Source organism: Heloderma suspectum, chromosome 16 (assembly GCF_057233095.1).
Source record: "Heloderma suspectum isolate Gila_16-S chromosome 16, 16-S_ref, whole genome shotgun sequence".
NCBI classification, from domain to species: domain Eukaryota; kingdom Metazoa; phylum Chordata; class Lepidosauria; order Squamata; family Helodermatidae; genus Heloderma; species Heloderma suspectum.
The window spans coordinates 13,918,217-13,942,235 of NC_139473.1; the positions used below are offsets into that span (position 1 = coordinate 13,918,217).

Here is a 24,019-nt window from a genome sequence, read left to right on the forward strand (position 1 = left end):
TTTTGTATGGTGTTTTGCTGAAGTTCAATGCAATTGTGCACTTATAAAATACCACCCCCACCACCTCAAAAAGCAAACATGATATGATCATTACGTCAAGATCACCGGCCCATGCTCCAGTTCAAGAATTAATTTTATAAACTTTTATTCTTCAACCATGATTCAGGAGGAACAATAAAATAATGGAATAGGTGAATTCCTTTTGTTCCTAATTTCCTCCCCCACTCCTTCTGCACAGTATTTGAAGCCAAATATCAGCCAGTTGGTTCAAGACAGTTTCAGTATGGGGACCTATGGGTCTTGATAAGGTTTTGAAATTTTACTTGTCCTAGAAAGTTCCTGTTAGCAGCGGGTGAATCAGTATATTTCTGGTTCATGCCACTTTTGCATTTGTTCACCCATAGAATCATAGACGTTTATCAATTGATGTCATCTAGTCCCAACTCTCTGCTCATTGCAGGAATCTTGCGTCTACAATGTCTTTGACAGATGGCCAACCAGACTTTGCTTAAATATCTCCAGTAAAGGAGTGCTTGCTGCCTCCCAAGGCAGTCTGTTCAAATGCCGAACAGCCCTCACCATTGGAAAGCTTCCCCTAATGTCTGGCTGAATCTGCTTCCCTGCCATTTCCACCTGTTGGTTCTAGTCCTGCTCTCTGGAGCAACAAAGAACAAGTCTGCTCCATCTTCTGCAGGACAGCCCTTCAGATATTTGAAAGCCCCTATCATGTCTTCCCTTAACCTCCTCTTCTCCAGGTAAAACATATTCAGCTCTTTCAACCATTCCTCACAGGACTTGTTTCCATAAGAGTATTCCAGAACTAGAGCATCCCCAGTTTGCCACAGCCTTCATCTCTTTCAATGCATCCTCATCTTTCCCCACTCTACATTCCCAAAGCATGCATATCCACTGGGTCCCAGGCATGGTCTGAAGGCACATGAGACAGCTACCTTGCTGAAGCTAAGCAGGTCTGGGTCTGGTTGGTGTTTGGAGGGGAGACCACCTGGGAACTACATGTAGCCACCTTGAGTTCCAAGATGGAAGAAAGGTGGGATAAAAATCAAACAAACAAACACTGCAGGAAATGTATCTCTGAAGTGAGCATACATATGTTTGCATCAAGATTCCTTTCTAGTGGGGTGTTAATGATGCACACGTGCACATCTGTATATTGGTGACACCCTACATGAATAGATAGATAGACAGATAGACAGACAGACAGATAGATAGATAGATAGATAGAAAGATAGGTAGGTAGATAGATAGATAGATAGATAGGTAGATGATAGATAGATAGATAGATAGATAGATAGATGATAGACAGACAGACAGATGCAACCATATGCACCATTATTAGGGATGTCATGAGTGTTTTGGTTGGTCTGGGAGGCCGGTGGACTCTCCCACCACGCCTGGTACCCACTCGCCGAGCCATGGGGCACTGATGGACCCAGACGCTGAGCACCCTGGAGCTCGGACAGCAGCTGGAAGCAGCACCAAGGTCTCCTCCTGCCTCTGCCGAATGTCAAGGAAGCCCTTGTCAGCCAGTGGGAGCAGGATGGGCCTTGGTGCCCCAAGCGCTCTAGCCCTCTCCTCCTTGCGAGCACTTGGGGCATGCATGGTGCTGAGGACGCTGGCAATCAAGCCCTTGTGTGCATAAAGCACAAGGACTTGACTACCAGAGTCGTTGGCATACAGAGGAAGGGCAGCTCTTGCAGCTCGGCAGGTGGGGTGAGCAGGGAGGCTCGCCAAGCAGGTCTGGGCTGCGCGAAGAGGGGGTCTCTTTGAGCTCCCCTGCACCCCAGACGGAGGTGAATCCATACATCCCTAGCCATCCTTGCCTTTTGTCCAGTGTTTTATCAAGGCATACATGTGCAGTGGTAGCACAGAGGGGGGACGTGAAAATGAGCTGAAGGAAAGGTAAATTGTGACAACCTACGGATACGTTCTGCAAAATTTGGAAAATAAACAAACAAAGAAAACGGCAGTGGATCCCCCATGCTTTGGTTTCACCTTATCTAGTATTTATTGATTTGGAAGGTTTCTATCCCACCTTTCAGTGAATGATCCTGAAGACCGCTGACAACAGAATGTCATCACACACACACATACACACACACATGCACACACAATCAAACCCGTACAGTCCTTAGTCCTCTGGCTGACGAATGGTTCCAGAGCATGCTTCCTTTTGGCTCTCTGGTCCTAGGGCAACTGGCGGTTGGAGCTGATTGCTCTTTCTGGCAGAGAGGGGTGAATCAAGCTTCCTTCAGCTGCCCTTTCTTTGGCAGATGGGTGGGGCCATGCTGGTCTCCCCCTTGCCATGATGGTTTTATTCATAGAAAGTATCATAGAATCATAGGGTTGGAAGGGGCCTACAAGACCATTGAGTCCAAGCCACTGCTCAGTGCAGGAAGCTTGATTCCCAGGTGGTCTCCCATCCAAGTACTAACCAGGGCTGACCCTGCCTCGCTTCCGAGTTCAGAGGAGATCGGGCGCATCCAGCCCTTTGCTCGTTTCTTTTACTGTTTTATCTTTTGTGTTCACCTCTCCGAAATATGTTTTAGATATGTATATGTATTTTAGATGTAACTAAAATACATAAAATAAACTCTCCTGATGTTTTGTGAGCGATTCAGAGATTCAGAGGGATACTTCTTCTCCCGCACTTGTTGTTAATACTGGTGGGTGTCCATGGGCTTCATCACATGGAGCTTTTATCCTGCGATTGAGATTGCTTCTTCACAGAAGTTTGCGGGCTCTTTACATGACACCGTGACACTGCCATGACCCTCCTGTGCTAAATGCCCTTTGTTCCGTTTTTAAATAGATTGCAGATCTATCTATCCATCCATCCATCCATCCATCCATCAAATTACCCCATTGTGTTCTTCTTCAGTTTCCTCCGTGAAAAGACTTAAAGAGGCAAGAAGAGGAATGAGATCAATGAAAGATAATGGAAGACTATGGGGAGAAGTGCGGGGGGGGGGGGGGGAAGCATGTGTAAAGGGAGTCAGTGGTGATCCTGCATTTAAAACAAAAGCAGAAAGCCCCCTTTTAAATGCAGGATTTTAGGCTGGTGTAGAAATGCCCCATGTTGGATTACTGTTTAGTTATGCATCTAGGGTGATGAGATTGGTGAGAGTGGGTGAGCTTAATTTATATTTTAGGAAAAGGGAGTGGTTGAATTGTTTTGACATTTGTCCTTCAGCTACCAAAGTATATGTCTCCCCGATTCGCAGCTGAGAAATGCTTTAATTTGCACCCACTCTGGTGAATCTGGGAAGCATACGTTGCAGGAACACTCCCTTAGGAAGAGTTTCTCAGCTGCATTCAAAACGATGGACCCAGTACAAGACAGTGAATTCAACAGCTGTTTGCACTATTATGGGATGCCACTGGGACTCCACATGGTGTGGTGTTGCATGACATTGAAAAAGCCCTTCCCTGGGGAGCCAGGTGAGAGACAGCTGTGTTAAGGTAGCAACCTGAAGAAGAGACACAGTATTTTGAAAGCATGAGCTGTGGGAAACCTGAGTTTGTGTTTTCAAGCAATAAGCCAAGTATGGACCATTTCACATATTCACGCTGTAGATTCATAATGTGTGGCTGCAGGGCAGGACGGGTGTCGCCCCCCCCAGTCTGGGTTCTCTGGTTGCCCGCCAAGCCCCCGCCCCCACTCATGCACCCCCAGACCTGTGCTCAACTTCCCCACCCCCGCTCGCCAAGCCACCCGCACTCACCCGGGACCCGTCCATGAACACTGCTAGCGCCATTTTGCAGAAGGAAACGTTTAGTCGTATGCAAAATAGTGTTGTGAATAACCCATAGATGCAAGATTACAGGTGTAAATGGTGCATTTACAGTGAGTGTGTGTGTGGGGGGGGGGTTCATGCAGGGGCTTCGTGGGCATGGCTCGGGGGTGCAGGTGTGTGTGGGGGGGGGCATCCACCAGGCTCCTGGACCCAAATGGGTGCCAACACCATCCCTATGCAGTTGTATTGAAAATAAAGATCAGGTTCACTTCCAAAAATCTCCTCTGAATGTCTCCCTGGGTCTTAGAATTCAGAATTGCCTGTTCTTGTTTCCAAGAGAGCAAACATGTGCGGTCCCAGCAATGGAGAAGGCGGGGGGGATGAGGGAAGGGAGGGAGGGAGGACAGAAGGAAAGGGAGGAGCAAGAAGGAGGAACCACACTGTAGACTCTAGAGGTCCTAAGGCTAACTATGTCCCTGCAGTAACTAACTACAACACTGCCCCCCTTCCTGTAACTTGCAGACAAGGTTGCAATATCCCCAACAAAAATGATGCTCAGTTCATAGTACATCCAAACAGTAAAGATCTGAGCAACTGTGTATTGTGAATTTCAATGACATCACGTCCCCTTGGGATCACCAAGGCATCACGATCTTCAGAGCTAAGGTATGAATTTCTAAGGAGGACAGAGCAGAGAGAGTCCAGAACCCATATAGCGTAATACCGTTACAAGGCCAACTCAAAGATCACCCCACTGCACCCCAAAATGCGCAGGCTTTCAAGATCTCCAGATTTCACTTTTTTTCTTGGTGATCTTTGGGTTGGCCTAATAAAGGTATTACCCCATATGGACTTAAGCATTTTTCTCATGGCCAACGTGACCGCCGTTGCTTCTCGCATGGGTGGGGAGAGAGAAAATGTGCGTGCATGCGCTCATACAGTCATACCAAGTGGCCCATGCTTTCTGAACAGCAGCATGGGGTGCAAAAAGTAAATAAAAAAGAAACAGTCCCACATTGTTAGCACACAGAGCATCTGTTATTGACAGCTTGAGCTGCCTGTAGATTTCACGACAGATGCAGTCATTGACACCTCATCCTGCTTTCGGGGCGGGGGGGGGACATACACCAGGCTTAGGATGCTAAAAAAGCTGATTTTCCTCAGCGACTGAAGACAGAAGGATATCTGTTGAAAGAAACGGTGCTGCTCTGTCAGGGAGGAACCAAATGATACGTTGTGAGTTTGTCCGACTATATTGTCGAAATTCCAGCAAAACCGAGCTGGAATTACTGTAACTGTCAGATTCATGGCATAAGTGTCTGTCTCTTGGTAGTTCCCATTTCCATCAATGGGATGTATGTGAGTGTGGGGATGTGGGGCTTAAAAAGAAAGAAGGAAGACAGACAGACAGACAGACAGACAGAGTGGGTGAAAGGGGGGATAGCTTATGCTATTTATCTTGTGCAGTGGAAAGTCCAAGGCTAGACTTTGGAGAGGAAGAATTAAAAACAGGTGCCTGTAGCAAACTACCTTGATGCTCCTGTTGTTCCCCACACTGCTTTTCTCCTACCTAGGTCTCATATGGGAAAAGCTGGAAGAATGATCAACAGAGAGGGGTATAGAAGTCCATGCAACGTGAGTGGCAGGGCATAATTGTATAAAGTACTATGATAGAAAAGGATGCGCTGGTAGATCTCTGGGTGATTGGCGGTAGATCAGCAATGGTTGCTGTCTCCCAATTGTCTAACAGTAGTAACAACTAACTCTGCAGCACCCCAGTTCGATTGCTGAAAAGAACACTGGGGGAGGGGACCCAAAATGGATTTTTGTGTGAAAGGACTTGTGAGCTTGATTCTGGTACTGATTGCAACTTCCAAAGCTAAGCATGTTTCTGAGAGGCTTCCTGTTCCTTAATTCTTAGTGTGTGTCTGCCCACTGGAGTTACTATTTTGTCATCCCAGAGTGCAGGACACCGAAGAACGGGCTCAAGTGACAGGAAGCCAGATTCCGGCTGAACATCAGGGAAAACATCCTGACTGTCCCCTAAGCCATGGAGCTCAATGGATGACTCTGGACCAGTCACATTCTCTCAGACTAACCAACCTTGCAGAGTTCTTGTGAGGATAATAAGGGGTAGGGGGAGATAGACAGACAGACAGACAGACTCATGTCCACCTAGGGATGTCAGAGAAATCCGCAATGGAAGCAGTGAGTTCAGATTTTCATGAATCGGTTGGGCGGACTTGTGGACCATTTCTCCAACTTTCTCCAAATGTTGTGCAAATTTTGTCATACAAAAATAAGCAAAAGAGGGGGGGAAAGGCCAAAAATGTACATTTCTCCCATAAGCTAAAGCGTGAAAATGCACAACCTGGGGGAATTTGCACATTTTTTGCCCATGAAAAACTGTACAAATGCAAATGTGCACAAATTCAGAAACATAAAAAAAAAAAAAATCTGATTGTGTTGATCTGTGGACAATGGAACGAAAGGCTCCTGACAACCCATGAAACACAGACGGACCAGACTTAAACACAATATGTACAGCCCTATGTCCACCATCTTTAATTCCTTGGAAGAAAGGTGGGTTGTAAGTAACCATAACCAACTGTTATTTCTGTTCTACAAGTTTGGGAATGGTGTTGGAATGAATTCAAAGATCCTAGTTTAAATAACCTAATGAGTCCCCTGGACTGCAAGGAGGTCAAATCAGTCCATCCTAAAGGAAATCAACCCTGAGTGCTCCTTGGAAGGACAGATACTGAAGCTGAAGGTCAAATATTTTGGCCACCTAATGCGAAGAGAAAACTCCCTGGAAAAGACCCTGATGCTGGGAAAGACTGAAGGTGAAAGGAGAAGGGGACGGCAGAGGATGAGATGGCTAGATAGCATCACCGATGCAATGAATATGGACTTGAGCACGCTCCGGGAGAGAGCGCAGGACAGGAAGGCCTGGCGTGCTATGGTCCATGGGGTCACGAAGAGTCGGACACGACTGAACGACTGAACAACAACAACAAAGTTTAAATAACCACAAACGCTTACTTGCACAATAGGCCATCCCATCAAGGTCTGTGGTTGCACCTTTCATACATTCGAACAATCAAATTATCTGATTATTATGTGAACATGCAGACTTGATATTTGAGTACTGAGCTCCTCTACATTGAAATTTTGATTGCTGACAATCAAGGGTGGGATCACACAATCACGTTACCCAGTATGTTACTCTACACTTGGTGGGGAGCAAACTTCAATTGGTGCGAAAGGTGGAAGCTAGACTTCTAATGGGTGCATGGTATTGAGATAATGCAAAGGACGGCTTATCTCATTATGCACCTGTCCAGTTATTAAAATCTGCAGGAGAGGCCCTGCTGAGAACACCACGGCTCATAGAGGCACATTTCTCAGGCACACAGGAAAGCCTTTCTCCCGTGGTGCTCCCAAACTACAGGATGCACTCCCTCCTTCATTACAATTACTTGCCTCTTTAACAGCTTTTAGAACAGGTGTTAAGACACATCTCTTTAACCTAGCCTTTTGATTTTGTACAGTGTGTACAAAACAGTGTGTACATTTCCAGTGTGTACATTTCCAGCCAACATTCAAATGTTTTTTTTTTTTTTCGGTTTAATTTTAGGCTTATTCTGCACTGCCTTGGTGGCTTTGGGGCAAAAAAATGGTGGCAGAGAAATATTAATAATAAATAAATAACAAATGACCATGTTCCGAAAGGAGCGTCTGTGTACAACCTAGAGCTGAATGCAAAATAATTGAGCTTTTGAAATTTGGGCTCTGTTGGGGGGGGCACCAAGATGGGCGGGGGGATTTGGGGTGAGAGTGATGGACCGAGAGCCAGGAGATCCGGGTTCTAGTCCCCACTCGGCCATGGAAGCTCACTGGGTGACTTTGGGCCAGTTGCAGACTCTCAGCCCGACCCACCTCACAGGGTTGTAGTTTTGAGGGTAAAATGGAGAGGAGGAGGATTAAGTATGCCGCCTTGGGCTCCTTAGGAGGAAGAAAGGTGGAATATAAATGTCATAGATGATAGATAGATGAGAGAGAGAGAGAGAGAGAGAGAGAGAAAGAAAGTTCGTTCCAGCCCTTGTTTATCCACCTCACAGGGTTGATGTGAGGATACAATGGAGGAGGAGGATGTAAGCCACCTTGAGTTCCTTAAGGAGGAAAAAAGGCAGGATATAAATGCAATAAATACATAAATAATAAAGTTTTAGGGGGGAACTACTGTTGATGGCTGGGTAGCATCAATGGGTTCTCTTTTAAAATCCATGTTTCCTTTGTTTCCCTTTTTGTCACCATTAGGGAGCAGATTTCCTCACAGTGGGTGATGGTGAACATTGTTCTCCCAATCTCGGTATAAAGACATTGGATTTTTAAAAATAATAATAAAAAAGTTTATGCCTTTAAGACTATTGAGCCATTTTGTGGACATCTGGTGGCATCGGGGGTATGACAGGCACATCAAGTGGATAGGGAGGAAATACACGTTCTTCTTGCTTCCTACCACGTATAGGGAAGGGGACCCAGATACAATCTAGCCCAATTGTTTACATTTCCAGCCAACCAAATACATTCGTCCATAGCTGAACCTCTCTGGGCAGTTCACAAAAGTTATAAATAATTAAAATACATCATTAAAATACATTATATAAAGTATAAAACCATTCACGTGATGACATAAATCAAACAGCACCACAGCAACAACAACAACAACAACAACAACATATATCTGAAACAATTTAAAACTATCAGCCACAGACAATCAAAGAGACTCATTATGTGCTGCCAAATGCCTGGGGGAAGAAGGCAGTTTTAACCTGGCATCGAAAAGATGACAATGTTGGCGCCAGGTGGGCCTGGTCAGGGAGATCATTCCATACATGGGGGCCACCACCGAGAAGGCCTCCTCCCTTGTTGCCACCCTCTGATCCTCCCTCGGAGGAGGCTCCCGGAGGAGAGCCTTGGATGCGGAGTGTAGCGTACAGGTCGTTTCATGACAAGAGAGGTGTTCCGTCAGGTCCTGTGGTCCCGAGCCGTGTAAATGCATGCACATGGGATTCTTAAAAGAACTGTTCTAAATATTTTACATTGAAAAAGACAACCCCTCTCCAAGAATGGTTTTGTTGATATACTCATACTAATGTCATTTGTCTTCCTGCTCCTGCGTGTTCCTTCACTTCTTGTCTGAGTACGAGCAGCTGCTGTGGGTCCGGGTCATGAATGTGAGGAACTGTGGGGACCATAGCCAGGAATCATGAATTTGAAACTGCTGCCCTGTATTAGGCTATTGCAACCACGTCCTGAACTGTTATGTGGCCAATAAAGGGTTCCTGACTTCCAGGGTGGGTCCTCCAGCACCAGCTGGCCAATGGCCCCCTTTGCCAGAAAGAGCTGTAACAGCTTCCTGTACAGGCTGAGATGCGTATCTACGCAACAAAGGTCTGTACCGGCTCATTCCTTGCCCACACTCCCATACGTCCAGTCCTGGACTGTAGCTCCTGGCTCCCAATCAGTGACTGCTGGCGTCTCATCTCTCCAGGTAGGGCTGGAAAGACCCCTGTCTGAGCCCCTGAAGAACCACTGTCAGTCAGTGCAGTCAACGGTCAATGAGCTACATGGACTAGTGGTCTAACGCCATATAAGAGAGCTTCCTACATCTCTATGAACCAGCGTGGTCTAGTGGCAAGAGTGCTGGACTGGGAGTCGGGAGATCCGGGTTCTAGTCCCCACTCAGCCATGGAAGCTCACGGGGTGACTTTGGGCCAGTCGCAGACTCTCAGCCCAACCCACCTCACAGCGTTGTTGTTTTGAGGATAAAATGGAGAGGAGGCGGATTACGGATGCCACCTTCGGCTCCTTAGGAGGAAAAAAGGTGGGATGTAAGTGTAATAAATAAATAAATAAATAAAGTTAAGTAAGTAAGTAAGCAAGTTCCAGCCCTGGTTTACATCACTCTGGGAAATACAGCTCAAAGCTGTTTTAGAATTAACACACACATCATGCGGAAGGGAAGGACTCAACTAATATTACCATCAAAGAAAGAGAGGCCCTCCAGCTGTCAAAGAACCATTTTTTAAAAGCCTGATAGAAAAAAGGAAGAAAGCATCTCTCTTTCTCTTTCTCTCTCTCTCTCTCTCTCACACACACACACTCACACACACACACACACACACGCACACCCCTCTGAATTTACCATCTGAGTTCATTCCTTTTGCAGCCTTATTTACAAGATCTGGCAACAGCATTTCTCAGTCGGTAACGCTCTTCCAAAGAGAGACATTGATGAAGATCCCGGGCCAAATGTCAGGTGTAAACCCAGCAGGCTAAAGATGCTGCAACTCACTCAGCGTGCACATTTACATCTATCTCGTGTCCTTTGCAGTGTTACATCATCGGCTGTGTTTCTCTTTCCTTCATCTTTTCAAGCAGGAGGAGCACAGAGTCCAGCCATGGGTCAAGGGACTGGATTTACCGAGCAGCCATTGCCACAAGAATAGCTAGAGGCCCATCCTTTAATTTCACGTACATGACATCCTACAGCCACAGATGATCACTGGCATGATTTGAACTCATATGCATACAATTCTACAGTCACAGAAAATTACCACGGCTCAGGACTCAATCTTCTACCCCCAGCTGGGGAATACTTGGAGGTTGGAGAGGAGTGGGTTCAAGAGAGGCAGTCAATGAAGTGTCCATCCCACTAGATAGCTGCTCATGGAGGAGTAATCCCAGGGACTAGAGGGTCCTCCACCCCTCTGCCCCTGAAGTGGTAGCTCTGCTTCTATTCTGACACAGATGACTCCTTCTGAGACCCATGCATTACAACAGTTCACCCCCTCCACCATCCTACAAAGTCCATGGGCTGCAGGAGGCATTCCAGTCCGTCCAGAGTACACCCCCACATAATAGAACATGCCCCTTCAGCTCTTGAGCAAACACCCTCCAAGGAGTTGGGATTTCATACACATCTCTCTTTGCAGGACTATTGCAACTCACCCTTACCTCCAGAGCAGTGCTAGAGAAACACACCCAGTGTCCTGCTTAATCAGTGAGCTTGATGTCTGGCCTGATCTTGCATTTCTAACTCCACAGAGAGATAATTGTGATCCTGAGCATTTGCACACCCAAACAAAACACGATCGTTCTAGAACAGGAGAATAATTGGGGGTGGGGGTTAGGGCATCCAACTGAACGGAGACCTTCAAGCCACTTAGAGAATCATTTTGGTACAGCTCTACCCTACCCTAATAGTTATCTGAGCAATCTGGAACCAGTCCTCAAATGTACAGAACATGGGGCATTTATCCTCCCTGCAATAACCTAAGGAATAAAGAGATTTGTATTGTCGCAGGAATGGGAACCGAGATAGATATTGGGCTGAAAAGTAGAGGCACGAGGGAAGAATAGTTTCGGTTGGATAAGGCAAAGCAGAGGCCAACAAGAAAAGGGGATCAAAGGAAATGCATGCGTGGGGTGTAGGGATGGCGTTGCGGTGTAGGGTTCTGAGGGGAAATAGCAAGGAGACCAGCCCATGGTGGACGAGGTACTTGAGGAGACTTGGAGACCAAGGAAGAGTTCGGCTGGGGCAACAACAAACTGAATTCAAAATAACTAGGTTGCAGGCCTATTTTTCCCTTTCATTTTTACAGTCATCAGTGCACAGGCCTCATAACACTTGACCAAACCCATCAGCTTAACATGGATGATTTGTCTTGCGATGTCACAACTGGAGCAATACCGTCTCCTACACCATTCCGAGAGACACACATTTGAAAAGTCGAGATCCACTTACGAAGTAGCCGGTTCCCAAGCTGGATGGCGCTGAGCTCTGTCATAAGAAAAGAAAAAGACAAAACAGACAAATCAGAGACCTCTCTCTCTCTCTCTCTCTCTCTCTCCTTTTCATGTTGTTGTTGTTGTTTCTTACATATCCCAACTAGTATTCCTCATTACTTGCTCTTTTAAAAAGAACGTTTTTCATCCCCACAACACCACACGGCTGGAGCTTGCCCCTTGTCATCCGCTCGTGAAACAAACACGCTGTTGTTGCTTGATTCCCTCCCACCCCCTTACATTTCTCAGCAGCTCCACCGATAGCAACATGCTATTTACTGAAATCCCGGGCTCTGGCAGTGGGTGTAATTGCCAATTTATTTGACAGGCAGCTGGGTAATGAATTAATGATGGCATTTCGTCCTATGCTGAGACTAAATAGACACACATCAACCAACCTCCATGACACGCTGGCATTCAGTGCTCTGGACTCCAGCTACATAGCTCTGTGTCATCCCAAGGGTGGGCAGGATAGGAGAGCAAGACTTCTCTCTCTCTCTCTCTCTCTCTCTCTCTCTCTCTCTCTCTCTCTCTCTGTGTGTGTGTTGGGGGGGTGGGGGGAAGCAAATCCATAGACTGACAGAATTCAAAAGAAAATAGCCCTGTCGGTTTGGATGAATGGGTGCTCTTTCTTTCTTTCTTTCTTTCTTTCTTTCTTTCTTTCTCTCTCTCTCTCTCTCTCTCTCTTTCTTTCTTTCTTTCTTTCCTTCTTTTGCAACGTATGTGTCAACTGATTCCCCAAAGTTAGTTTGCTTTGTTTTTCGTAAAGAAGTCGTGGACAAGAGGGGAAACATCAAACATGTAGAGATGTCTTTCTTTTCTTTTTCTCGATGTCTGAAATGTAATTTTATTTATTTATTTATTTATTTATTTATTAAATTTATTAATCGCCCATCTGGCTGGTCACCCAGCAACTCTGGGCGATCTACAATAATAGAAACAGTTTAAAACAATAACATTCTACATTAAAAACATCATATTTCTAAAAAAAAAACCCTAACTCACCCCAAATGCCTGCCTGAACAACCATGTTTTTAATGTGTGGTGGAAGCTCATTAAAGAGGTGGCATGGCGGAATTCCCTAGGGAGGGAGCTCCACAGAGTGGGGGCCACCACAGAGAAGGCACTGTCCCTCGTCCTCATCAGCCTAGCTGTCCTGGCTGATGGGACAGAGAGAAGGCTATCCGAGGCTGATCTTGTAAGGCTTATTGGCATAGGGATTGTAATTTTCTATTATATAACATTTATTAAGTATATTTGAATGTCTGTTTTTCACATTTTGTCTTTAAAAGTACACACACACACATACACACACACACACACACGGACATATTCTTAGGTGATGCATTTATATGATTAAAAAGTGTACTTATCTCCATTTCTATCCTGCCCCATTCCTAGAGGAGGAGGAGGAGTAACAACAACAACAACAACAACAACATGCAGTTGCATTGTTTGTTGTTATATTATGGTTTTATTGCATTCATTCATTTATTGTGTTTATATCCTGCCTTTCCTCACAAAGAGCCAGGGTCCCACCCTTAAAGGCAGCCTACAAATAATTTTAGATAGATAAATAGATAGATGATGGGGGGGTAACAATCTATATAAAGCACAGTACACCACATAAACAATAAAATTGTAACTCTAAAATCATAAATATATAATAAAAAGCATTAAATCCAGCAACAGAATTAATAAAACAAAGCACCTGCCTATATTCTAAAAGCCTGCACAAATATTGGTTTATTTCGAGTAATTTGATCCCACTTCTCAGTCAAAAAAGACTCCCATGGTGGCTTACAAATAATCAATAAGAGAAGACAGTCTGTGTCCACAGGCCTACAATGTAAAAGAGATGACGTACAAGTAAAAAGGAACAGGGAAGGAAGAGGCAACGTCTCTCAGCAGGGCTGATGGAAAGGCCTTGCTTCCCTCCCTCACCTCCCTCAGTCCAACATGCTGGAATGACAGTTAATGGTGACAATTGAGGGAGAAGGAGCCCAAATACATTTTTAACTTGTGCCTAAATGACAACAGTGTGGGGGACAACCAAATCTCTCCTGGACTGGAGTTCCAGAGCTGGGATGCCACCACCGAAAAGGCCCTGCCATGTGTGGTAGCCCCATGGGCCATGTTCCTTAAGGTCACCACCAGCAAAGCCTTTCTGGCAGATCTTGAATTCTGAATTGGTCAGTACTGGGGTAGTTCTTTAAGTACTTGGGTCCTGAGATGTTTAGAGCTTTGTACACCAGTAGAAACACCTTTTTCCTGTGCCCGGTAGCTCACTGGCAGGCAGTGTGGAGATTTCTAAGCTGATGTGACATGCTCAACTCTCAGTGCCCCTCATCGACACATGGCAGCAACATCCTGCACCAGCTGCAGCTCGTGGACCATCTTCAAGGGATGCACCACGAAGGTGCATTGCAGTAGTCCAGCTGGAAAGTTTGCGGATGCTGCTAGTTTATCCTGGTCCAGGATCAGCCACAGCTGGTGAACCAGCTGTAGCTGGCCATAAGCACTCCTCACAACTGAGGCCAGCTGAGGATCCAGTGACAGCTTTGAATCGAGGAGTACTCCCAGGCTACCTACTTGCTCCATCAGAGGGAGTCCTGCCCCATCCAGTTTCCAGACCCAGGAACCACATACCCACAAGAGCCATTGTCTTATCAGGATTTGCCTTCAGTTTGTTGACCCTCATTCAGCCCACATACTACGTTGTTGTTGTTGTTGTTGTTGTTGTTGTTGTTGTTAACATTCCTGTACCACCCCATAGTCAAAGCACTCTGGGCGGTTTACAAAGATTAAAAACATTAAAAATACAATATGCAAAATTGTAAAACACAAAAAACATACCACAGACAGCATACACAGAGACAACATGTATCTAAAAACAACTTTGAACCATCAGCCAAACCATAAAATGAATCCAGGGTCAATTAAACCTCAGCACATGCGGCCAAATGCCTGGGAAAAGAGAAAAGTCCTGACCTGGCGCCAAAAAGAGAGTAGTGTTGGCACCAGGTGGGTCTCATCAGGGAGATTGTTCCATAATCAGGCGTGCCACCACTGAGAAGGCCCTCTCCCTAGTTGCTGTTTTCTAAGCCTCCCGCAGAATAGGCACCCGGAGGAGGACCTTAGATGTTGAGTGTAGCGCATATGTTTGAGCCAGGAGAGGTGCTCTATCAGGTCTTGAAGTCCTGAGCCAGGTAAGGCTTTATAGGTTAAAACTAGCACCTTGAATTGGGCTCGGGAATGTGCAGGCAGCAAATTCAAGCAGGCCAGAGTCAGTCTTATATGTTCAAACCTTCTGGTCCCTGTTATCAATCTGGCTGCTGCATTTTGCATGAGCCACAGTTTCTGAACTGTTTTCAAAGGTAGACCCACATAGAATGCATTGCAGTAATCTAACTTGGAGGTTACCAGGACATAGACAACTGAAGCCAGATTATACCTGTCCAGATAGGGGCAAAGCTGGGCCACCAAACCATGTTTGTAGAAGGCACTCCGTGCCACCGAAGCCACCTCGAGTGACATTGGCTGGAGTTAAAAAATAAATAAAATCTGTTGAGCTATGCACATTCCCCAAGGGGTGTTGGAGACTATGCATATCACTCGGATAATGTAGAAAATCCTGTTGAGGTGTACAAACTCCATGATTCGAGATTAGACACCATGCTCAGAGAATGTACAAAAAGTTGTCAAGATGTGCACATTCCTCAAATCCTTTTGGAGAGTTGAACAGGAAATGTGCACAATTCTGTCACCTTCCTTTGTCCTCTCCCTTCACAATCAACACACTCCAGGAAACAAAGTTTCAGGCCAACACCACTTTATTAGTCAACGGCCAGCTTTCTTACAAATGCAGATTCTAGGAAACTCCCAGCCGGCATAGATCCAGTTTATCCACACATCTATGCTTATAAATAGAGGATATAAAGTGAAAGTTGGAGAAGTTGCCAGCAGGCTGGGCAAGAACTTCACAGCCAGACTTGCTTCACAGGGATGCCCCCCCCCCTTAGGGTGGCTCCCTCCTACGTTGGCTCCCATGAGTGGCCAACCTGGTACAGCGTCTGAGCCCTGCCCTTAACTTTTCCTGCTTTGCTTTCCAATGGACCCTAGCATCCCTCAAGTCATGCCCCCCATCCCCCCCCTACTTTGGAACCTGAGTTCTCATGGTGGAGGAAAGGCAGGGGCATTCAGTCTGGGCCATCTGTGTGTCAAGATCTTGAGAAGAAAGTCTTGCCATATCTGGGCTCATTAGGGAGAGTGCTGCCAAGAGGTCGCCCCTGCTGCCTTCTGAAATTCTCAGGTAGCCAGAATTAACACAGAGACAATAGGGCTGTTTTCCAAGGCTTTATTCCCATTCAACCTAATGACGCTTACAGATGCTAATTGCTTGATCCTACGAGTGAGACTTAAGAAAACTGCCTACTCGGGGGTTCTAACCTTAGGAATCAGTTGATCTCCATTTGGAGGGGAAGACGGGATACCTCTGAACTTATGGGCTAGGAGGAGAGAGTCCACCCCTTTCCCATGGGGCATTGGGGCCCTGCTGTTGCTGCTGCGCCAAGCGGGCTGAGCGCCTCCTCTCAGCACCTGCCATCTCACACTTGACAGTGTGCCGGCACCTAGAGTCCAGAAACTGCTGTTGCTCTGCCCTCTCCCTGCCAGGGTCACTATCACTCTCAGGAATGTGTACCGGGAGGGGCTCTCCCCCTGATTGCTCCTCTAAACCATATACGGGTTCCTCTCCTGCGGTTTCTATCTCTTCCTCAGAATCAGAACTGCTTTGGGGCTCTCTGGGCTGCAATCCAACCCTGACATCTGTCTCCCTCTGTTCTGGCTGTTCGCATTCTGATTCCGAATCTGAGCTGCCAGACCTCTCTGAATGCTCAGATTAATTCCTGACAAATTCCCTCTTCATAGGTATTTTATGTGCACATTCTCCATGAGACATAGTGAATGTGCACAACACTAGGGATGGTGCAGGAACCTGTTTCGGTCTGGGAGTCTGGTGGACTGCCTGCACCTCCCATAGGGATGGCAGAGAATTCCGCCACAGATCATGGTGAGGCTGAATGCCAGTGCATTCAGCCCCCCGAACTCCGTGGCAGAACGGCCTGCCACCCCCCCGCCCCCCCACAGATCCCACCCGGGATGAGACTCACCTGGGGCGGATCTGCCGGGCTGCGGTGGCTCCGGCGGCAGCTTTGGCGGCCGTTCTTCTGACCGGCTGCCGCCGCCGCCATTTCCACTCTTGTAAAAAAAGAAAGAAAAAGAAAGACGTGATAGGCTACGTAAAGATTTACGTAGCCTATCATGACTAGGTTTAAAAACACACACACACACACACACAGAACGTGATAGGCTATGTAAATCTTTACATAGCCTATCATGGCTGGGTGGGTTAAAACAACAACAACAACTGCGTACGCAAATGGTGGAGGCTATAGCCGCCGCCATTTGCATTCCTTATTTTTGCCCTCTTAATATACATAAATATTTACCTAGACTATGATGGCGAAAATCAAGGGGAACGCAAATAACGTAGTGGGTGCTATTTGCGTCCCTTTTTGATTCCCCGTTTTAGACTACGTAAATATTTATGTAGATTAAGAGGGCAAAAATAAGGAACACAAATGGCGGCGGCCGTAGCCACCACCATTTGCGTATGCGGTGTTTTTGTTTTGTTTTTACCCAGAGCTCTCCGCGGCCGGAAATCCAGCTGCGGACGGCTCTGGCCTGGCCGGGCCTGGCCAGCTGCTCCGCGGAGTTGCCGCGGAGCACAGCTGGCCGCGGAGGACTCCGGGGGGGAGGAACAGAACGCCCCCCATCAACATAATCCGCGAACAGGTAAGTGACTTTGGTACATCCCTAACCTCCCAAGCCATTCCCACTGAGCCCCTGTCCCTGCTCAACCCCCCCCCCACACTCACTCACTCACTCACCAAACTGCCTGCACTTACACGGGCCCTGTCTTCTTCCTTCACGATCACCATGTAGTGAAAACATATTGAAAAAATGTACACATAGTCCTATATTCAAAATGGTGCTGTGAATCTCCCATTTATGAGAGCCAGCATGGATTAGTGGCGAGAGTGTTGGACTGGGAGCCGGGAGATCCAGGTTCTAGTCCCCACTTAGCCATGGAAGCTCACTGGGTGACTTTGGGCCAGTCACAGACTCTCAGCCCAATCTACCTCACAGGCTTGTTGTTGTGAGGATAAAATGGAGAGGAGGAGGACGGTGTAAGCCGCCTTGAGTTCCTTGCAAGAGGGAAAAAGGCGGGATATAAATGCAATAAATAAATAAATATGCAAGATTACAGGCATAAATAGCCTGCGATCTTGCGATATGTTGGTGGGCGTGCAGTCCCATATCTCTGCCCAAAGAAAAATGAAACTCTAAACAACAAAGACATCATGGCTGATTCATCTATCCACAAACAACAGGAGAGACAGATCCCACAGAGGTTCAAATCCAGAAACAACAACTGATCCAAGTGCATTTAATTAGGCCTTTGACTGTTGGGCTGTTAACGGGAAGCATGTTTAAGGCCCTGGAACACAGAAGAAGTAACCCTTCGGTTTTCCGCAGCTCATCAAGAACCCAAAGAAATTACATCCTTCAGGTCTTGGAAGGTCTGCTATACTGATTTTGCATATATATTGTGAATTATGAGAAGGAGCTGGGTCGGGGAGCGGCTTGTGCTGCCCGTGTTTGCTCTGGCCATTGTTTATGCAGGTCTGACAGAATGAAGGAACAGTGGGTATCATTTCAATTTCTGATGTCAACATCAAATTACTTATTTAATTTCATGCCTGGCGAAGCATTGTATAGCTACATGCAGAAGCATTTCACTTCATTTGTTATGCTGTGTTTTTGCAGCCATTGGTTTGCCTTCCAACTGACAGCTTTAATTACGACATGAATTTGATTGCACTGCTGAGGAATTAACATAATGCAACAAAGCATTTAAGCACCCAGCCTCAGATACTCACATACCCTAAACACAAAACAAGCACATGGGAAGAAAACAGAGGCGATGTGCAAGGCTCCCCGTCGAATTCCGGCATGTGGATTGTGAGCTGGCCATCGGTCATTAGATCGGAATAGGACAAAGAAAGGAAGAAGAAACCCTTGAGGTTACTCTGGAGAGGAAGACTGATTTTGTAGTGGAATAATTTAGTGGAGCTTCAAAACATGCTTATCTTATTATGCTCATGGCCATCATTTGCCTATGTGTAGTAGTGCACATCTCTGCATGCAGAGGTCCCCAACTCAATTCCTGGCATCTCCAGTCTTGGGAAGTTGAGTGGGAGAAGTCTCTCTCTCTCTCTCTCTCTCCCCCCCCCCAACTCCTTGGAAGAGTAGGAAATACTGGGTTAGATTGACTAATACTCTGACTGGGTGTATTTGACGAACACACTGAGACCTTCTGAAGAGACTCTGCTCCAAGGGGTCACACATGGGTCGGGAATCTGCTTGGAAACTCTCATTTGTTGTTGTTCAGTCGTTCAGTCGTGTCCGACTCTTCGTGACCCCATGGACCATAGCACGCCAGGCCTTCCTGTCCTGCGCTCTCTCCCGGAGCGTGCTCAAGTTCATATTCATTGCATCCGTGATGCTATCTAGCCATCTCATCCTCTGCCGTCCCCTTCTCCTTTGGCCTTCAGTCTTTCCCAGCATCAGGGTCTTTTCCAGGGAGTTTTCTCTTTGCATTAGGTGGCCAAAATATTGGAGCTTCAGCTTCAGTATCTGTCCTTCCAATGAGCAGTGAGGGTTGATTTCCTTTAGGATGGACTGATTTGACCTCCTTGCAGTCCAGGGCACTCGTAAGAGTCTTCTTCTCATGCCTTCCCCTAATGCCACAGTCTCAGGGGAAGATTCAGAGATAGTAGAATCTGATTTAGGGCCTAGACAAGTTTTGGATTATCAGGGTTTTAGGAATTCATCTCTGCCTGGTTTTATAGTAGATTGTGTGTGTGGGGGGGGTAGCTACTCCTACTTCTCAACAGCCAGAGCTAGGAAACAGCAGCCAAGTTGCCCCAGCCTGAGAATAAGAGGCCAGGAGGCAGGCTTGGCCAAGGAAGGTGTATTGCCCCGGCCGTAGGCTTCGAACTCTTAATTTAGAGGTGCCAAGATAGTGATAAATCAGATCTAGGTTTACTTACAAGGAGTACTTTATTGAGTAATTTATAGCACACAGGCGTACCCAACGGTTGGATCAGACAGCTTCTCTGAACCCAGAGCCATGGGGTAAAATGTGTCTTATACCATACATGTCAACAGTGAGGCAGCATGACACTACAAGTGCCAACTAGCATTCATTCCCAGCATAGACTAGCAGTGCTTGGTTCCCAGCCCAGCCACCTACAGCTTTAAGACAAACAAACTTCACTTCCCAGGCACATCTTGATAAGACACTCCACTCATTAGTATGGAATGTGCTGAGGCCACTATTGGCCTTTGACTCATCTCACATGCTCAGAGGCCCACTAGCACGGGAATTGCACTAATAATGAAACTAAGCAAAGCATTATGGATCTAGGCCCCTCTAACACTACAGGTAACTTGGTTACAGGCCTGGCCCCAATACAGAAGGGGTATGCCCAAGACTGCCTCGGAGAAAATACCAGTGGCTGAAAAGGCAAGAGGATGAACCAGTCAGACAGAGCTCTCAGCTCTAGGCAAAGTTTTCCTATAGGGCTAGATTGACAAGTGAGGAACTCTAGTCACCCCACCCCCACATGGAAACTGGCACAAAGGCAAAAGAGGTTTGTGGGTAAAACAATGCTGATCCCGGAAACTCCCCTCATACTAGAACCCTGAACTGTTGCATGCCTTGAATCCTGTGCATTGGGAACCTGTCTTGGATTATGCTGGTGGACTTCAAGGCCCTGTTTCTGTCTCCTGTTTGGTTATCTGAGTTCATTTGGGCTCACAAAGGACTCTGATCTGAGGACTCTGGTGAAGTGCCTGTGTTTGTGTCCAGCTGTAATAAGGGACTTCACTGTTTCTTTAACACATATTTGGTTGCTGATGTTGCCAGGCAGTCAAGTCTGGGAGAAAACACCAGGAATAAGGTCTTTAGTGTGTTGACTCCCATCTTATGGGATGCCTTTTCAACTGAGATCAAGCATGCACCTATATTACTTTGTTTTTGGTATGAGTGTATGGATTTTGTTTAAATCAATCTCTGTGTGTTTCATGGATTGTCAAGTGTCTTTCATTCCATTGTCCTTTCACTGATGGAATTGGATTCCCCTCCCCGCAAAAAAGTATGCAAAAAGTTCCACTGCAATTTACTTAACTTTCACTGGCACGTAACATTTTGCACATTTTTCTTAGCTCAGTATTAGGGATGTCAGAGAATTCTGCCATGGATCTCGGTGAGGCTGAATGCCAGTGCATTCAGCCCCCCAAAATCCGTGGCGGAACGAAGTCCCCTGCCCCCCCGCCCCGCAAAAGGCACATGAAACAGGACACCTACCTGGTGTTGTTTGCACTGCTTTGCGAATGGTGGCCATGTCCGCGGCTGCCATTCGCTTCTTCATTATAGCCATGATAGGCTACGTAAATACTTACATAGCCTAGGACGGCTAATGCAGGGACACCATTTGTGTCCCTGCAGAAGCCATGATAGGCTGTGTAAGTATTTATGTAGCCTATCACGGAAAAAAAAGGGAAGGCAAATGGCGGCCGCCGTAGCCGCCACCATTTTTGCCCATCTCTTTTGCTGTAATAGGCTACGTAAATATTTACGTAGCCTATCATGGCCAAAAAAAAAAGGGAATGCAAATGGCGGCAGCTGTAGCTGCCACCATTTGCATTTGCTGCTTTTGTTTTTGTTTTCTGTGATAGGCTACGTAAATATTTACGTAGCGTATCACGGCAAAATACAGGGATGCAAATGGCGGCGGCTACGGCAGACGCCATTTGCCTTCCCTTTTTTTTGGCAGTGATAGGTTACGTAAATATTTACGTAGCCTATTACGGCAAAAGAGAGGGGCACAAATGGCGTAGTGGCTGCCATTTGCACCCATATTTATGTATGCAGGGATGCAAATGGCGGTGGCCACTGCAGCTGTCATTTGCGTCCCTGTGCATGCTGCCCAGTGGCCGGATGTCCACCTGCGGGTGGCCCCAGCCGGCAGCTCCATGGAATCGCTGTGGAGTGGAGCCAGCCAGAGAGAATTTCAGGGGGAGGGATGGAGCGCCTCCCACCCCACTGCAAATGTCACCCTCAAAAAGGTAAGTGTCTTTTGTACATCCCTAGTCAGTATACAATCAATGAGCACAAACAAATGCTACGTAGTAGAAGCTGAAGACACATCAGAGATGCATAAAATGTTGTGTGCCCCCCGCCCTTCTAAAGGCAAATATATTACCCTATTTTCCAGTAACATTCATATTTCCATACAACTAAATTTGTGTACAATTCTGGAAAGTTTTTTTTTTTTTAAAAATGGTCCTCAAGTCCATGGAATCTGTGTGACTCGAAAGGTCCCAGTCTGCAGAGGAATCAGCAGGTCGAACCCATAGAAATGAATGTGTACAAAGGATTGCCACGTTACTGTTGTAAATTGATATCCAGAATCATACTTCCAGTGTTATCTAATTGCTGCTTTTGCTCAGGTTGCCATACGCCCTGGTAGGAATGCTGGATTATTTCAGGTGGTCCACATGTTTTAGTGAACCAACCTAATCCACACTTCCCAGACTATTACAAAGATTGGAACTTCAGTTTCCTTCAGAGCGTGCATTTCCCCAAATCTGGCAATGTAGTTCTCTGCTCAAAAATGCATTAAAATGCTGATTTTAAGGAGGGAAGTTTACCAATGTGCACATTTTAAGGGAAATGTGTACTATTTTTTATTTTTTAAAAAAAGTTCAACTGAAGCATCTGGCTTCTCCTGTTTCACTGGATATGTCCTTCTACCACAAATGGTGACAGTTGTGTTTTGGGATTAAGAATAGGGATGTACAGATTTTGTCTAATCTGTTCTGTGTGCCCTTCACAGATGTCAGGAGTCTTTCATTCCGTCATCCACTCCTTGATGAAATCAGACTTTTTCCCCATGAGGAAAAGTACACAAAAAATTATGTAACTTTCTGTGGCATGTAACATTTTGCATATTTTTCTTACTTTATCCTACAATCAATGGTCATAGTACTCACAAAAACAGTGCTATACAGCAGAAGCTGAAGAGAGATTAGAGATGTATAAAATATTGTGGGTGTTCTGTTTCTTACATTCATATTTTTGTATGACCAAATTCTGGAGTGAATCTTTTTCACCTGGTATTACATGGAAGGTATTTGTGGTCCCTTTAATGTGATTGTTAATTTTCTCCATTAGCATCTATTGCACTGCTTTTGTGGTGGGATGTATACTATGTAGAATCCCACAAATGCAACACACCACCCATATACAAATGAGCATCCTCTCTCTCTCTCTCCACCCCACCCTCTTTGTATCATTTTTGCTCCTTTTCCTAAATAAACCATAATCTACTCATTTTTCTGATGTTGGCTAATAATGATCAGCTAATGTGTTCAGGAAACTATCTACAGTAATTCTACAGGTCCCTTTCTTGACTGGTACCAGCATCCTAATACAGAGCGGTAGCACTGTTGTTGTTGATGATGTGTAATTGTTTGTTTTTCTCCCAATGCACAATTTCATGGCATTTTCAATATTCCATTAGCTCCAAAAACAATTCCCAGTGCTCTATTAGCAATTTCCTTAATCTCCTGGAATATTCTAGAACTGATGTGTCAAGATGAGCATCTATAAATAAATTTTTAATATCAAGGGGGGGGGATTGAGAGAGAGAGAGAGAGAGAGAGAGAGAGAGACTGTGTTCTTTGTTAAAGCATGAAAATACAAATCAGTTAGGGAGAAATGGAAGAAAAAGTTGGATCGACTTGAATTCCAGGTTGAGGAAAACAGAAGAAGCAGCCATCTTGCCTTAGAGCAAAATCTCAACTGAATGAATTCTACTGCGGGCAAGATTTTGATGAGATGAAATTGGCAACAGGGCTCTACTTTACATAAGGAAGGGGAGGGTTGACAGCTTCAGCATCTTTGGGCCCCTGAGGGCAGTTTTATCCAGAAAGCAGAAAACAAGTTGTCAGTCCCCCAAAGCCTACATAAGCAGAGATACAGCAGAGGGAGGGGGAAGAGGGGGGGGAGGCAGAGGAGAGGTTTACGGAACTCCAGGTGGATTCATCACCATGGTGTCAAGTGCTGTTGGCTAATTAATTGGCCTTAATCTACCAGAGGGCAAGTTTTCTGTTCATTAATTTATTTCAGAGAGTGCTCTTCTCTCCCCACCCATCCACCTGTCCACCCCCACTCCTTGATCTTTCCCTCTGTCTATGTGTAGACCAAATTGCGG

The 24,019-nt window shown here is 46.0% G+C and overlaps 1 protein-coding gene across 2 annotated transcripts in view; it reads right to left on the minus strand.

Moving 5' to 3' along the window:
- The window catches only part of AUTS2 (activator of transcription and developmental regulator AUTS2), a 1,269,596-nt gene that overhangs the window by 752,789 nt on the left and 492,788 nt on the right, over positions 1-24,019 (minus strand). For both annotated transcript variants that reach the window (XM_084822994.1, XM_084822993.1), the window contains exon 4: positions 11,572-11,607. In XM_084822994.1, coding sequence (XP_084679120.1) covers positions 11,572-11,607 — 36 coding nt within the window. The remainder of the gene's footprint in view (positions 1-11,571; positions 11,608-24,019) is intronic.